At 42.2% G+C, this 17995-nt stretch overlaps 1 protein-coding gene across 1 annotated transcript in view; it reads left to right on the forward strand.

Moving 5' to 3' along the window:
* prkdc (protein kinase, DNA-activated, catalytic subunit) overlaps positions 1 to 17995 on the forward strand; it is a 238827-nt gene that overhangs the window by 199840 nt on the left and 20992 nt on the right. The window contains exons 74-80 of the mRNA XM_078540537.1: positions 2718 to 2929; positions 5870 to 5957; positions 6041 to 6184; positions 7274 to 7493; positions 8652 to 8719; positions 9699 to 9919; positions 11403 to 11486. Of these exons, the coding sequence (XP_078396663.1) occupies positions 2718 to 2929; positions 5870 to 5957; positions 6041 to 6184; positions 7274 to 7493; positions 8652 to 8719; positions 9699 to 9919; positions 11403 to 11486 (1037 nt within the window). The remainder of the gene's footprint in view (positions 1 to 2717; positions 2930 to 5869; positions 5958 to 6040; positions 6185 to 7273; positions 7494 to 8651; positions 8720 to 9698; positions 9920 to 11402; positions 11487 to 17995) is intronic.

The raw sequence follows: 17995 nt of genomic DNA on the forward strand, positions 1-17995 counted from the left end.
ATGTGGACTCCAGGTTCGAGGCTCCCATCAATGAAGGGACTACGCGAGAAAGGTTGGCACAATCCGAGACACTCACCTCTGTGCACTGTGCTCTTACCTTCGTCTGGTACCCCCACCTCTCCATGCCCGGTTGCACGGGGAGTGTGCCGGCTCTCGAGCTCGAGGGCGTCCTGCTCAAACCAGCTGAGCAGCAGGAGGTTGGGCAGGCCACTGCCTGTACATGCCCTCTCTGCTTGGTTATGGCTTGTCGTCTCCTGAAAGGATAGAGGGGCATTGATTAGTTCACTCTCTACCTGCAGCGCCATTGCAGCCTGGCCAACCCCAGCTGAGGGACACCTCACAGGGCATATCGGACTCGTGGCCTTCGAGCCTCAAGGCACTCAGTACAAGCAGCCAGGGCTAACCCCCTTGGCCAGCTCTGGCGTCATTGAAAGTTGGCACTCAGACTCTAACACCCCTGAGGCCCACAGGGGGATGCCACACCTTAACACTTCTGCACACTGACTCATGCTAACACAGTATTCACCCTTCCTGAACGCAGCAGGTCATTGAACCGCTTCGGACAGTGCATCCATGTGCGCTGCACCATGTCATGGCTGCTCACCGACACTGCCACCTCCTCCCATGCCTTCTTGGTGAGGTGCGGTGGCCTCCCCCTCCTGTCTCTGGGGACAACGGTATCCCTCCTGGCAGCCACTTTCTCCCAGGAGGACGGCGGGGCACTCATCCGAAAAGTTGGGGGGGATGAGTGCCCACCCAACCTGCTTTCCAGCCACACTCGACTCCATCACTTGAGTTTGCTAACGCATAACAGACGTTCTTCCGCGGCAACCTTCCAGGAGCTGCCTGGGCCATTTTTAAACCAACCGCCAGGTCACCATTAGACCCAGCGGCTGATGGGCACCTGCCCCCACTAGGCCCTTCCTGACCAGTGAGGAGCCGTGTTTCACGCTGGGCGGGCCTTAATTGGCCTGCCAGCTTGAAATCGCAGTCGAGGGCCAATCACGGGCAGCAGACCATTTCCTGGCCACTCCCAGGCCCCCCACCACGACGACCTCAAAATCTAGCCCCTGTTGTTGTCAATGGATACTGTAGACAAGCTCTCACTAATCAAGTGCTAAAATATTTAATCGTGACCTACAGGTGACTCGAACTCTTCTCCTACATAATACCCTCCCCCTAGCCCACTACCCTTTCCAATCATCATCCCTCCTTGTTGGAAGGCATGAGACCTCCAATCAAGACCTCCCAACGTCCTTATCACTGAGATTGAAAAACTCAGTTTGTTGCAGCTACATCCAGAAACCTGCTGCTCCATAACTGCCCTTCTATTTTAAGTTGTGTCTTGGGAGACCTAGCTGACTGCCCCATGCTTCCCCATTTATCTTTCTAGTGTTTAATTGTTCTCCCTGTAAACTGACTGTCTGTTGTATCCACCATTCCATGGATTTGAATACTACTAGCTACAATAACTTTGGGCAGTGCTTGTGCAGTGAACAACAGGTGAAGACCAAGTTGGATCCAATATGCAAGGAAAATGTCAATGTGTGTGATGCTGTCATGATGTTGGGTCATGACCTCATCACACAAATGTGCTACTGCCAACAGATCAGCAAAATTATTGACTTCAGGAGGAGCAGGATGATTAAGAACACATCATTAAGAAAGTGTCTTCCGAACCACAAATTATAAAAGATCCTATAGGTTTATTTTCATCTGAACAGCAGCTATTTGAGATTCACCTTATGGGAGCCATTGTCCAAAAATATGGCAAAGTCTATCGGAATTCAAGTTGCTGCACCATACGACATTGAATTATTTTAAAATAGCACCACATAGTTTGCAGCAAACATTAAATTCTGATTTTATGGGGGGGTGGGGGGTGTGTGCAAGGAGGATTCCATGAATAGAAATACTGTAGCTATTTGTTTCTAACTTTAGTTTAAAATTTGTTTACTCTTTACAATTCATTTTCTGTTTCTGTAAAAGTTGCTGGGAGCTGACTGGTATAGATATGGGAATTTATTAATCAGTACTTCACTTGAATTGAAAGTAATTCAGAGACTGAAGCCCTTAAATGAATCCTTTTGTTTATTAAAGTGGAGGTTTAACTGCTGGGGAATTGAGCATTTTCTGTTTTGCATACCCAGTATCCATGCCAGGATAGCACTGACTCAAGTGCTCTCCCTTCTGCTCATGCCCAACCAAAAAAGAGCAGCCCCTACTGCAGCAGTGGAATACTATATTTTCCATTTCTCACATTGGTCACCCAGTGGAGTTAATGACTTTTACTTTAATTGTATAAATGGGCTAGTTTTTGAGGGGGAATTAATAAAGATGATTTTAACTTTAATTTTTCTATACCAAAGCTTGCAATTTGATTTGAAACAAAAAGAAAATAATCTTTAAAATAATACTTGTATATTGTGTCACCAGGAATAGAGGCACTAAATGACAAAAATTGGAGGCAATTTCTTCAGTTTCATTTTCCAATTTTAAATGTATAGCAAATATCAATGGAAGCAGTTTTGATCGGAGGTTATTTATAATAATGTTGCTCTGTTTTGTGATAAATAGCTGACAAGCCAGTCACCTAAACTGGCAAGCGGAACGTTCCATTATAGAACTGATTTGAAAGTAAATTTTTAAATTGAAGTATTTGCTTAGTTTGTAAATTAAGGATGATATTCTGATAACTATTCTGGAACATTCATCAGGTGTCTTCCATTCCATGCTGGCAGTTCATTGGTTGGATTAGTCAAATGATGGCTGCACTTGACAAAAAAGAGGCTGGTGTCATACACCACATCATAGAGGAGATTGCAGATTCCTACCCACAGGCTATTGTATACCCATTTATGATCAGCAGCGAGAACTATGGCTTTGAACCATCTGCAAATGGCAAAAAGAACAAAGATTTTGTTGAGAGGTAAAAAGAAATACTGTTGTCCTGTCACCCACTTTTTTACTGAAAGACCTTTACAGTAAAGTAGGAAATCATTGCATTTTGCAAAAATGCTTTTTGGAGGATTCGAATGAATCTGAATTTTGTGACATCTCTGTGGAGTGTTTAATCTCATTTAACAACAACTTGCACTTGCAAACAATTGTAACAGAGAAAATGACCCAAGGCACTTTTACAGAGGGCTAGGAAAAACAAATTAATAATACAGATAAACTTCCTTCTTGAGCTTCATAAATGTAGAGAGAAATGGAGGGGTTAAGCATGGATAAAGGCTTCAACAGTAATGGGACAGAGGTGGACATACAAATGTGAAAGCAAGTATCTTGGTAATGATTTGAATGTGGAGTTTGTAGTCCTGTCATCAAGAGAAGTGCAACAAGGGAACAACAGGATATGTCATCAACAGACATATGCAATCTGACATAAGCTTATGGATGATATTGAGGAGGGTTAGCATATTGGTGAGAAAGATGATGGGGTAGTGGGAGTAATAATCTTTTGTATGACTTGGTGGGGCAAGAAGAGAAGCCAAAGCGCTGATTTTAGTTTGACAGGTTGGAAAGGAGAGCAGTCCCATTAGCCGGTCAATGGAGGAGAGATGATAGAAGAGGATTGTTTAACCTTAACGTTACCGAAAGCTGCTGAGAGGCCAAGGGGGCAATGTAGGATAACAGATCATAGACCGAGTCCAATAGTGACAGAGGCCAGTGTTGGTGGGCAGAACAGAAGTTGGACGAAAGAAATTCAAACATAATTCAACCAAATTCAGCAACAATTTTTAAAAACTTTTTCTCAAGGTGTGGATGTTGCTGCCAAGGCCCAGCAACTTTTTAAAAATTCATTCACGGGATGTGGGCTTTACTGGCTGGACCACCATTTATTGCCCATCCCTAGTTGCCCTTGAGAAGGTGATGGTGAGCTGCCTCCTTGAACCGCTAAAGTCCATGTGGTGTCGGTACACCCACAGTGCTGTTAGGAAGGGAGTTCCAGGATTTTGACCCAGTGAAAGTGAAGGAATTGCGGTATATTTCCAAGTCAGGATGGTGAGAGATTTGGAGGGGAACTTCCAGGTGGTGGTGTTTCTATCTATCTGCTGCCCTTGTCCTTCTAGATGGCAGTGGTTGTGGGTTTGGAAGGTGCTGTCTAAGGAGCCTTGGTGAATTCCTGCAATGCATCTTGTAGATGGTGCACACAGCTGCTACTGAGAGTAGGTGGCGGAGGGAGTGAATGTTTGTAGATGTGGTGCCAATCAAGCAGGCTGCTTTGTTCTGGACAGTGTCAAGCTTCTTTAGTGTTGTGGGAGTTGCACTAATCCAGGCAAGTGGGGCCTAATGCACTTCTTTAATTTCCCACGTTATGGTGGTGATGAACCACTTTTTCTTAAACTGCTGCAGTCCACGTGGTGAAGATGCGCCCACAGTGTTAGGTAGGGAGTTCCAGGATATTGATCTAATAATTAAGGATTGAGAATATATGTCCCAAGTCAGGATGCTGAGAGACTTGGAGAGCTTAGAAATAATGATGTTCCCATGTTCCTATTACCCTAGCCCATCCAGGATCCAGGTGGTGGAGGTTGCAAATTTTGGAGTTGCCACCAAAGAAGACTTGCTGAGTTGCTACATTTTATATATGGTATATACTGCAGATGTGGCACCCTGGTGGTTGAATGGGCAAATGTTTAGGCCAGTAGACGATATGCTGATCAATAGGACACCTTTATCTTGGATGTTGTCAAGCTTCTTGAGTTTTGTTATAACTGCACCCATCCAGGCAAATGCAGAGTATTCCATCATGCTCTTGACATGCATCTTGTGGGTGATCAGGACATTAGGAAGTGGGCTACTTGCTGCAGAATACCTAGCCACTGACCTATCCTAGTTGCAATGGCATTTATTTGGTTGGTCCAGTTGAGTCTCTGGTCGATGGTGAGGAAATACTGCAGGGATGATCTGGGGCTGGGATCATTGACCTCTAACAAACGCAATCATCTTCCTTTGTGCCAGGTATGATTCTAACCACTGAGTGTCCGCCACACACACACAACCACCCCCACCTCTCCTATTTCCATGATGAGTTTTAGTAGAACTTCATGGTACCACATTGGTCAAATGCTGTCTCGTTTTCAAGAGCAGCCTCACCTCTGGAATTCAGCCCCTGTATCCATGTTTACACCAAGATTGTAGTGAGATCTGGAGCAAAATGGTTCTAGTGGAACCAAATCGTCGGAAAGCAGGTTATTGGTGAGCAAGTGCTGCTTGACAACCTGACTTTCACTTTACTGATGACCAGGAGTAGGTTGTTAGGTTGACAATTGGCTAGATTGGATTTGTTCTGCATTTTGTGGACGGGATATACCTAAACAGTTTTCCACAAATAAATTTTACGCCAGATCCACTCAAGTTTCTTGAAGGAGCTAAGATGGGAACTGCACCAGAAAATCAGCAGGACATTTAAGGAAGAGGTGAGAGAACATTTGATAGTGGCTGAGGCTTTGTGATAGCATAAGTAGACCCGAAGAGAAAAAGTTGGAAGTTGAAGTATGAATTCGTAGAAGATGCAGAAGCTTATTTTTTGGGGGGTGTTGGGGATCATGCGATTAGCCGAGTAGGATATGGGTGGTAAATATACAAGAAAATGGCCAAGAATCACCTTTTTTTATTCAAAAGGTGGGATTGAAGAAGTAGAGAGAAATCCTGAGATCAAGTAAGTGGCCATTGGTGTGAGCATGGGTTTGTGAAGGGTAAGATTGACTGCAAATGTGAAGATGGTAAAGTAGATGACTTTAGTCAGGCTCCCCACCCTTTGTTTTTTGTTTATGTTTGTTGACGTAACACGTGATATGTGAATTTGAGTTGTTTACGTTGATCTAGGGAATCTTCATGAACATTATGTTTTTCTCTCCAGGTTGAAAAGTAAACTGAATAAAGGGGGAGTGGTAGAAAATTTCATTCATTCCTTAGAACAGCTCAGTAATCCAGACTTGCTCTTTAAGGTAATATTCAGGATTCAGACACTTCTTAAGAATAGTTCATACCGTACAAATCAATAACAAAACAAATTTTTGTTCTTTAAAAGGACTGGGCTAACGAGTTCGAGAATCAACTAGAGAAGAAAGTGAAAGATAAAAAGCTTCTGAAAAAAACGTATGATGAGATGTACTCAAATTTAGCATCTTTGCATTCTCCAGGAATTGGCGCATTCAGGACAAGATATGCTACGGTTTGTGAAAGTTAATCAGTTCATTTTATGTCCAAAAAATCAAGTTGGAAGCTATTCTTTCACTTCTGGAATTGGATCTGATTGGGGAAAGGGCTATTATTTTGTTTTTATTGTTTTATTCCCTACATCTGATCTTGGCCTCAACACATTGGTCAACTATTGCTGCCAGGACTAGTGCCCAAATGCTGAAGCAACATTTACAATTACCTGCCTGTCAATCAATTTGACAGAGAGGAAACTCTGAGGGCAAAGTAGTATTGGCTACCTGCAAGATCCCTGCTCCATCCATCCAGCAAATGGTGTTAAAGATAAAAATTTAAGATGGGTTAAAAAGTTTAGTCCAAATGTTGATGATCCTGAGAAGGTAGATTGTACCCAGCAGGGTTCACATTTAGAAAGTTCCAAACAGATTTAACTACATTTCCATCTGTCTTATGTGGTTGGTCATGAATGATATAATTTCTCAACATCCTAACAGTATCTTTTGGTTTCTAGAATTCATCATTATACATTATATTTCCCCCTCTCCCTGCTTTGCCAGTTTTCATTCTTTCCCTCATCCTTACAGAAGGTGTTAAAGTTTTTTTCTGCTCTGGTTCCATTGGTATCAGGCATCCAGGTACCCCAAGTGGGGTGAGCCTAGACTTTGAATGTCATCCATCGATTTGACTATAGGAGGCATCACAGCCAAGTCCAGTCCTGCCCCATTCAATGTATACATGTGCCAATGTTTAATAGGGATTGTTAGATTGAAATTGGGAGCAGAAACTTGTGCATACCTTTCCTCACCCCACCCCAGGAGTGATCAGACTTCTTGTAGCATCCTTAATCATCTAATTTAGCACAGGCTAGAGACTAAACCTTGTATCTTTGTGATTTGCGTGACTCAATTTAAACTATACATGGACTTAGTAATTAGTTTTATTCATTTTTGAAAGTATGGCAGGTATTAATTTCAGATCTAAAGGTATCTTAGAATTGTTGTGTCTGCCTTTATCTTGACCTGTACAACCAGAACGTATTTAGTTGTTTCACAATTGTGTGTACTAAAAGGTACTATCTTCTGTCATCATGCTTTTAAAACTTCAGATGTTCAAAACGAGTTTTGATCAATATTTTGGAAAAGGAGGCTCAAAACTACTGGACATGGATTTAAATACATTTAATGAAGCAAAGAAGGAAATCCTGAATAGCATAAGCATAAGCATAAGAAAGGAACGGTTGCAGCCACCTGGGAACCTGAAAGAGTACTCACCATGGTTGAGCGAATTCAAGCCAGAGTATCTAAGGAATGAGTTAGAAATTCCTGGTAAGTTACATCCTCTTAACCTGACGCACTATTCTTTCAATTGTTTATTACTTTTCTTTTTAGTTTATCTTTATAACTTTGCTGAAAGTAACTTTTGTAATGCCTTTATGAATATTGACTAGAGAATGACAAAAATGCACTTCCTGTTGCATGTCTGCTCAAATATTGAGAGCTTGCCAAGTTTTTAATCTTTAAAGGTTAAAAGCTATAGTTCTCTTCAACAATACTCAATACTTAAATGGAATATTGTCCCTTTGTTCCAAGAAGGAGTATTTTTTATGATCCTGGTCATCTGTAAACCCTGTTTCACACTATTATTTTCTTTCTCTGTATAATTTGTAATAAAGATTTCATGCAATCTGAAGGGGAAATAAAAGCAAAGAAATTAAGTGATAGGTGGTTCACTGATCTTAGGCCATTGTTGCTGATGACACCACCTCAGACACCCATTGCAACGTGCAATGTGTTTACAATCAGCATAATCACTTATGACATTTCCCACAACTGGTGGCATTTTAGAGGAAAAAAACTAGTGGAAGTTATACATTTTCCGACAGAAAAGAAGGAAGAATTTTCTGGTGAGCTGGGTTTCTGTAAGCATTGATGTAAGGAGTGACTTGGCCAAGGCCTAGCAGTAGATTACTTGCCAATCCTGTCAGTTTTGTTGATAGGGTGGAAGACATTAAAAAGTGGGGGAGATGGTGGCATAATGGTAATATCACTGGGTTAGTAATCCAGAGAGACAGACTGATGCTCTGGGCACATGGGTTCAAATCCCACCATGGCGGGATTTAAATTCAGTTGATTAAAAAAAAACTGGAATGGAACTACCATCAATTGTCATTTGGTTCACTAATACCCTTTAGGGAAAGAAATCTGCTGTTCTCTCCTGATCAGGCCTACATGATCAGGAGAGCAATGTGATTAATTCTTAACTGCCCTCTGAAATGGCCTAGCAAGCCATTCGGTTCAAGGGCAGCCAGGGATGGACAACAAACGGTGGCCTTGCCATCGATGCCCACGTCCCGTGAAAGAATAAAAACAGAGGAATTCGAAAGTTTATGAGAAAATAAATAACATCCAAAAAGCCTTTTTTTTCATTTAGATGAAGAAACTGAAATAAATCAGTCATCAATGACAATTTTTTTTCCCATCTAGGACAGTATGATGGTAAATCCAAGCCGATGCCAGAATACCATGCGCAAATCACAGGATTTGATGAAAGGGTATGAACTATTTTAAATTTTTAATTATCTGCAAACAAATTTTGATTAAATTAGTGGGGGGGTTTTTTGAGGAAATTGTAATGCATGCAGTGATCCTACCTCATTAAAGATCGCTAAACTATTGGAAACTGTTCCGAGCACACAACTGCAGCTGCTAGAACTGAAACATAAACAGAAAATTCTGGAAACACTCAACAGTCAGGCAGCACCTGTAGAGAGACCAGCTGAGTTAATATTGGGACTAGTTTTTTTGTTACAAATTGGTTAATGGCCTCATCAACCAGGTTAGATAAAAGGAAGACAAGTGCAAATCAATTCTTTGGCAGCGCATACTCTGCTTTTATATTCCAAATATTTTATATTTATACCTTTGTAATGTACTCTGAAAACTTCAATATTTTACCATTTACATGTAGCAGTATTACTGAAATCCTCAAAAGAACCTGCACTTGGTGCTGTATGACCTGGTTGTACCTATATAGTGTATCTAGGTTCAAGCCTCACGTACATTTTATCTTTCACTGTTGCCATTTTATCTGAGCACCGCATATAAATGTATGCCTCATGTAAAAGAAATATAAAACTGATAATGTAAGTGAGATAGTGCACTTCTATGCTGGTAAGCTTTTTTGTGACTTCCTGTTTACAGTCGTTCAATTGCACTGAGCTGAAATGTGTTCAGGAACTATTTTTAATTAGAAACATATCTTTTATATCAGAATTGCAATAGTTGAATTAACAATTCAAGTAATAAAGAATCAAGACTCCTTAATAAGAAAGCCTCACTTGAATTTGCAGCTAATACTTAATTTTGGAATTATTGTGAGGTAACAATCTAAATGTAAAACCTTTGCAGAGTCAGTAGTAGGTATGACTGTGTCCCAGATTCAGTACCACATTCTATTCATGCACGCACACTTTCACTCCAGTGGTAATAATATGAATGTATTTTAATTACTGCCTCCATGATTTTACCTAGATAAAAGTTATGAGCTCTATAAGGAAGCCAAAACGCCTGATAATTCGTGGCAATGATGAAAAGGAATATCCTTTCCTTGTGAAGGGTGGTGAAGATTTACGGCAAGATCAGCGAATCGAGCAACTCTTTGACATCATGAATATTATCCTTTCTCAGGATGCAGCTTGCAGTCAAAGAAGCTTGCAACTGAAGACTTATCAAGTCATTCCTATGACATCTAGGTACAGCAATTAAATTAAATCAAAAATGGTTATTCTTGGAAATTGAGTCATTCTAACAATACCAAGCATCAGCTCTGAATAATTGAAATTAAACATCTGCTGAATGACCCCACATTTATCCTGAGGGACATTAATACCATCAGATCAGTCAGAATGATGCTTTTCCACAGTATAGTTTTGAAACTTGTATGACCCCTTTGGTTGTGGAAATTTTCACGAATAACTGACATGTCCTGACTTAAATGTATAGATATTTTGGAATAGGTTGGTTTCCTCCTTTTGTGACAGTGGTTTAAATCTCACCTTAATTCAACCCTTTTGTAAAGTGAAGTATGTTTTTACTTAAATATTCTTTATCTCTTCCAAAAATATATTTCTTAAGAAATTCACGCAAAAATCTACTTCCTTGAAATGTACACTTAAATATTGCATTAAGTGTGAATACAATTATATTTTATTTTTTATTCATTTTACGGGATGGCTAGGGCAGCAATTATTGCCCATCCCTAATCGCCCTTGAGAACTGAGTGGCCATTTCAGAGGGCATTTAAGAGCCAACCACATTGCTGTAGTCTGGAGTCACATGTAGGCTGGACCAGGTAAAGGACATTAGTGAACCAGATGGGTTTTTACGACAATCGACAATGGTTTCATTTAATTCCAGATTTTTTATTAAATTCAAATTCCACCATCGCAGATTCAAACCCGGGCCCCCAGAGCATTACCCTGGGTCTCTGGATTCCTAGACCAGTGACAATACCACTTTGCTGCCACCTCCCCCCTCATTACTGCAATCTTCAAATCATTTTTTACAGTAATTTCAATAAGAGTTCTTAGCAACTCAATCATCAGTGGGATTACTTGCCATTTTATTTGTTTTCATCCCTTTCCACAAACCTTTCATCACCAGTTCTCCTTAATTAAGGCAGCTGGAGTAGTTTACAATGTGGCAGAATAGAAAAATACCTTGGTTCACGTGGGTTGAGATAGACCATGGTAGTTTCTCCTTTTGCTTTCTTCATCCCAGTTTGATCTGGTGATCCAAAGAACAGCAGTAAAAATACCCACCCAGCAGATTTCAGTTGAGGACAGCAGCATTGGGATTTAAAATGCAACAGCGTGGATAGGAGCTGAGCATGCCACTGCTTGCGAGATCCTTGTTTATCTATAGGAAAAGATCCCCTTTATTTTCTGTTTATAGTCAAAACATAAACATAAGTATAAAGACCACATTTATGATTTCATTACAAATATTGAACAGAGGAAGCCTTCCATAGTGTGGTGTTTCCAGAGCTTTTGTATTTCTGAAATAGTATAAATGTATGATAACTAGATTTTCCTTTTCAATCAACCCACATTTTTACAGCTTCAAAAACTTATCTGATGTATTTTCTAATGTTGATGTTGTATAGCAGAAAACATTATAAACAGCATATAATTTTTATGACATTTCATAAATAATAATTGTTATTTTTCTCTTAAGACTTGGTTTGATAGAATGGCTAGACAACACGTGCGTAGTCAAGGATTTTCTTTTAAGCAACATGACTGACGATGTACACAAAAGGTAATGTTCAAAATGATCAGATGAAAAACACAAAGGTAGTTAAGAATGAAGTCACTCTATGGGATAAAAGTCATGGCAGGTCCATGAGATAGGACATGGGATGGAATTTAGTGCATTGAATTGGGAATAAATGCTTTAGGTGATCCAAGCAATAAGTTTTACTGCATCATTTTAATTTGCACTTGTGTGCTAGAATTCCTAACCCAAATCTTTTGCGCCTTAATTTTCTGTGGCAGGACATCTAACTTGTCCTTGCCCATTTAGGGTTTTTAAATTTTTTGTGTGGGAAGTTGCTGAAAATGTGAGGTGATAATGAGCTGGTTTTTGCAGTCAGCGGCGAAGCAATGGTGGTTGCCGCTGATCTCGAACAAAGCTTCTCACAGAGATCTAACAACCTCTATGGCATGGACTTCAACTTTGCCAATGCAGTTTGAATCTGGCATCAAGTCGAGGGGATCGTCAGGCGTCCAGCAATAGTAATGTCAGCAAGCAGGGTAAGCAGCTGAAGTATTTTCACAGACAGCTAACCAGGAAGTTAAAAACACTGATTATACTTCGTTACCAATTTAATTTTTCAGATAGTAAAATAAATTATGATGATTAGATTAAGATAGAAGTTAAAATATCAGAAACAAACTGTAGAACATTACTTTAAAAATATGTGGAATTTTTTCTACCATAATGGGGAAATCTGATATTCTGCAAATATAAATTTAGCATTTCAGGACCAGTGAGGGTGTTTAGCAGTAATTATGAACTTAGTACACTGTTAAAAATGCAGTTACACCTCATTCAACAGATGTAACTTTTTCAAGGGTTTTTAAACAAAACTAATGGCATAAAAATAGGTGTTTTCACCAGTTTATTGATTGCTTAAAGTTTCCTGTGGGATCTCAACAGTGCACCCTCTGACAGAACTTGGAAGGTACAAGTCTAGGCTGGGTGGAGGAATAAAGGGATCTTGGAGTACAAATACATCAATAACTAAAAGTTGCGCCACAGGTTAGCAAGATCCTTTTGTTTTAAAAAAAAAAGCAAACCAAGCACTAGGCTTTATTTTTGGAAGAATAGAACTGAAAAGTAGGGATAAAAACAAAAAGCTAAAAGCTACTGCGGATGCTGGAAATCCAAAACAAAATAAAAACAGAATTACCTGGAAAAACTCAGCAAGTCTGGCAGCATCGGTGGAGAAGAAATCAGTCAACGTTTCGAGCCCTCATGGCCCTTCAGCAGAACTGAAGCATAGTTTCAACAAGGGAGAAATATAAATTGGTTTAAGGTGGGTGGGGGGGAAGAGACACATTGAGGGTGTGGTGTGAGCAGATAATCAAAAGATGTCAGAGACAAAAGGGTCAAAGAGGTGTTGAAGGTGGTGGTCTTTGTCTGAGAAAAGTGCTAATTAAGAATGCAAGACAGGATATTCAAAGTACAGCTCTAGTGGGGGTGGGGTGGAAAGACTAAAGGTTTTAGTTTTAGATTTAAAAATAATGGAAATAGGTGCGGAAAGAAGAATCTATATAAATTATTGAAAAAAAAGGCGGGTGGGGGGGGGAAAAGAAACGGGGTGGGGATGGGGGGAGGGGGAGTTTAAGATCTAAAGTTGTTGAATTCAATATTCAGCCCAGAAGGCTGTAAAGTGCCTAGTCGGAAGATGAGGTGCTGTTCCTCCAGTTTGCGTTGGGCTTCACTGGAACAATGCAGCAAGCCAAGGACAGACATGTGGGCAAGAGAACAGGGTGGAGTGTTAAAATGGCAAGCGACAGGGAGGTTTGGGTCTTTCTTGCGGACAGACCGCAGGTGTTCCGCAAAACGGTCGCCCAGTTTGCGTTTGGTCTCTCCAATGTAGAGGAGACCGCATTGGGAGCAACGAATGCAGTAGACTAAGTTAGGGGAAATGCAAGTGAAATGCTGCTTCACTTGAAAGGAATGTTTGGGCCCTTGGACGGTGAGGAGAGAGGAAGTGAAGGGGCAGGTGTTGCATCTTCTGCGTGGGCATGGGGAGGTGCCATAAGTGGGGGTTGAGGAGTAGGGGGTGATGGAGGAGTGGACCAGGGTGTCCCGGAGGGAACGATCCCTACGGAATGCCGTCAAGGGGGGTGAAGGGAAGATGTGTTTGGTGGTGGCATCATGCTGGAGTTGGCGGAAATGGCGGAGGATGATCCTTTGAATGCGGAGGCTGGTGGGGTGATAAGTGAGGACAAGGGGGATCCTATCATGTTTCTGGGAAGGAAGAGAAGGCGTGAGGGAGGATGCGCGGGATATGGGCCGGACACGGTTGAGGGCCCTGTCAACGACCGTGGATGGAAAACCTCGGTTAAGGAAGAAGGAGGACATGTCAGAGGAGCTGTTTTTGAAGGTAGCGTCATCAGAACAGATGCGACGGAGGCGAAGGAACTGAGAGAATGGGATGGAGTCTTTACAGGAAGCGGGGTGTGAGGAGCTGTAGTCGAGGTAGCTGTGGGAGTCGGTAGGCTTGTAATGGATATTGGTGGACAGTCTATCATCAGAAATTGAGACAGAGAGGTCAAGGAAGGGAAGAGAAGTGTCAGAGATGGACCATGTGAAGATGATGGAGGGGTGGAGATTGGAAGCAAAATTAATAAATTTTTCCAGGTCCCGACGAGAGCATGAAGCAGCACCGAAGTAATCATCGATGTACCGGAGAAAGAGTTGTGGGAGGGGGCCGGAGTAGGACTGGAACAAGGAATGTTCCACATACCCCATAAAGAGACAGGCATAGCTGGGGCCCATGCGGGTACCCATAGCCACACCTTTTATTTGGAGGAAGTGAGAGGAGTTAAAGGAGAAATTGTTCAGTGTGAGAACAAGTTCAGCCAGACGGAGGAGAGTAGTGGTGGATGGGGATTGTTGGGGCCTCTGTTCAAGGAAGAAGCTAAGGGCCCTCAGACCATCCTGGTGGGGGATGGAGGTGTAGAGTGATTGGACATCCATGGTGAAGAGGAAGCGGTTGGGGCCAGGGAACTGGAAATTGTTGATGTGACGTAAGGTGTCAGAGGAATCACGGATGTAGGTGGGAAGGGACTGGACAAGGGGAGAGAGAAGGGAGTCAAGATAACGAGAAGTGAGTTCCGTGGGGCAGGAACAGGCTGACACGATCGGTCTGCCAGGACAGTTCTGTTTGTGGATTTTGGGTAGGAGGTAGAAGCGGGCCGTCCGAGGTTGGGCGACTATCAAGTTGGAAGCTGTGGGAGGAAGATCTCCAGAGGAGATGAGGTCAGTGACAGTCCTGGAAACAATGGCTTGATGTTCTGTGGTGGGGTCATGGTCCAGGGAGAGGTAGGAGGAAACGTCTGCGAGTTGACGCTCAGCCTCCGCGAGGTAGAGGTCAATGCGCCAGACAACAACAGTACCACCCTTGTCAGCGGGTTTGATGACAATAGGGATGTTATGCTAGGGATGTTATGTAGTAGGGATGTTATGCTAAACATGTATTGAACCTTGGGACGTAATCATCGCAGATTTGCACTAAGTATGGTAGTGGGCAAGTAAAATGACATTTTACCGGCCAGCCGCAATGGCGGCTTCTCGCACCGTGTTGCCCCAAACCCAGCACATTAATTAAGCATTCATAGGAATGCATAATTCCTGTTTCCATGGTGGGCCTGCTCCAATTCGCCCACCTCGCCATCTCCTTGCTGCTTCATCACGTCAGGTATCAAGTTTAAAGTCCAGCCACGCACATATCTCTGTGCTTTCAGCCCAGGATGGCTGCAAATAAGACATGGCCCAAGCGGCAAGAAGACTGCAGCCCCCAGGTTTTGTGACCCTCAAGTGCCTTTTGGACACTGTGGAGGCCCACCATGATGTCCTTTACCCTCGCTCTGGCTGCAGGAGGGGCAGCTGCATTACCGCTCCAGCTTGGGAGGCAATGGCAGTGGTGATTGGTGCCAATGCTGCATAGAAGATGTTGGCCATCCAATGCAAATAGAGGATGAATGATCCATCTGTGCCACCATCTCATCGCTTTAAACTCATACACTCCAGCCCATAGAACATTCACTGGCATCTCACTCGTTGCTGCCTCAAGGGACATCACCACTCACACACCCTCACATCTCCATCTGGCCTCATCTGTTCTGGTGACTGCCTTCTCAGCCTTCATCACCTTGAGACCACTTGCACAGATCAACTTGTGCCCCCTCACAAACCCTGGGATACCCCCCTTCCTCAGTACAGCCCTCACCCTGCAGCCTCTTCCCTTGCCTGAAACCACTTCTACTCCTTCCCCAAGCAAGCCTAGCCCTGCAGCCGTGCAAAGCCTTATGGCTGGTCTGGTAGGCAGAGACCTGCCTGTAAGCCCCCCCACTAAAAGTGATGTGGTGGTGTCTGCAAAGCCTGGTGCTGATGACTGCAAGTGCTGCCCGAAGCAAGATAAGCAAACAAACCTCAAAGCCCCGAGCAAAGTGCAGCTCGCCAGGTGCACGTCACTTATGTGCAGTTGTGAAACACTTCGACATGCAATCATGGGAAATGAGTCTGGCGGGCTAGCCTTATAATTATATGTAGACATATTACAATGAGGTTCCCTGCATCCAATGCCAGGTAACGCTGCCTGCCATCGACTGGCTGAGCGGACGATCGCAAACTGGTTTCACAACGTCAGGAAACCAATTTTTGGGCGCTTTGCCATAGTGTCCACTCACACCACCAAGAATGCCCGACGCCAGCAGGTACAAACGATTCTGCCCTTGGCTAGACCATACTTGGAGTACCACGTGCAGCTCTGGTAGCCATATTATAAAAAGGCTATGGAGGCACTAGAGAAGGTGCAGATAAGATTTAATTAGGATTATACCAGAAATATGGGTGTATATATATCAGAAAAGGATGACAGGCTGGGCCTCTTTTTCCTTAAAAAAAAAGCTGAGGGGTGACCTAATAGATGTCTTTAAAATTATGAAAGGTTTTGATAGAGAGCATATTCTTATGGTGAAAGCGCATAACGAGAGGCCATCAATATAAGATAATCACCAAGAAATCCAATAGGGAATTCAGAAGAAACTTCTTTACCCAAAGAGTGGTGAGAATGTGGAACTCGCTACCGATAGCATTTAAGGGAAAGCTAAACAAGTATATGAGGGAGAAGGTGGTTACAATGGTAGATTTAGATGAGAAAAGATGGGAGGAGACTCGAGTGGAGCATGAGCACTATCATGGATTAGTTGGGCCGAATGACATTTGAACTTTGGATTCTTAGTCTTTGCACATGTGCAAACTCCCCAAGTTGCTTTCCGTTTCAGCGGAGTAGTGACAGTGAATGCTGACCGTTTTGCTGCCATTACCATTGCAAGATGAGGGCCAGTGTTGCAGCGAGGGAAACTGGGCAGCTGGGATCGGAGTGATCAGGGCAAGCAACTGTGTATCTCCTGAACTAATCAAATTGATGGATTGTGAAATTAACTGATCAAGGACTGAGAAAGAAGTCAATTAGATTGGGTGAATTCAATGTCAAATCAGGTACAGAAAGAACTGGAGGAAAAGAAGGATTGGATTAAGAGACAGGGGGAAAAAAAAGAGGTGGAAAGGAGAAGTTTAAAAGTAAAATTTTAAATGTTACATTTTTAAAATCTCCAATAAAATTTAAAACCAGAAGCTGTCCACACTTAAAGTAGCTAATTTTCCATGCAAAAGAGATTAACTGGTAGTAATTAACATTTATCACAAAATGACAAAGTCAAAGTGTACTGAGACTCAGAACAAAAACAAAAATACCTGGAAAAACTCAGCAGGTCTGACAGCACCTGCGGAGAAGGATACAGTTGACATTTCAAGTCCGTATGACCCTTCATCAGAACTAAGAAATATAGAAATGAGATGAAATATAAGCTGGTAGAGGGGTATGGGTGGGACAGGTAGAGCTCGATAGGGGGCCAGTGATAGGTGGAGACCAAGATGAGACTGCCAAAGATTTCATCTCATTTCTATATGTCTTAGTTCTGATGAAGGGTCATACGGACTCGAAACATCAACTGTATCCCTCTCCGCAGATGCTGTCAGACCTGCTGAGTTTTTCCAGGTATTTTTGTTTTTGTTCTAGATTTCCAGCATCCACAGTATTTTGCTTTTATCTTAGTGTACTGAGACTGAATTGGACAAGACAACTTCGAGGCAATTTTAGTTTGTATCCACTGAAATGTATGCATTTCAATGGTGAGACAGACAGCAAGATGCTGTTTTCCCACAAGTAATAACAGAGTGGCATATCTCACAGCAACTTTGGATTTCCACATTTAACTGTATGTCTGCCCTTGCCTGAAGTTGCTGTAGCATTTGTGTATAAATGATGGCAAGAGCCTCTTTACCATTATTTGATAGCAAGTTATGGCTCAGTACTTTTGTCTATATAATTAACTGTTTAGCAGTATTTAGCTACTGTGCTTTTTAAGTGATGAATATTATGAAAATGTTCTTGAGTTTCACAATTTGACCACTAATCCTGCCAATGTAATATATACAACTCCATTTAATAATAACAAAAATGTTTTTTT

The sequence above is a fragment of the Cetorhinus maximus genome, chromosome 4, assembly GCF_964194155.1.
Source record: "Cetorhinus maximus chromosome 4, sCetMax3.hap1.1, whole genome shotgun sequence".
Lineage (NCBI taxonomy): Eukaryota > Metazoa > Chordata > Chondrichthyes > Lamniformes > Cetorhinidae > Cetorhinus > Cetorhinus maximus.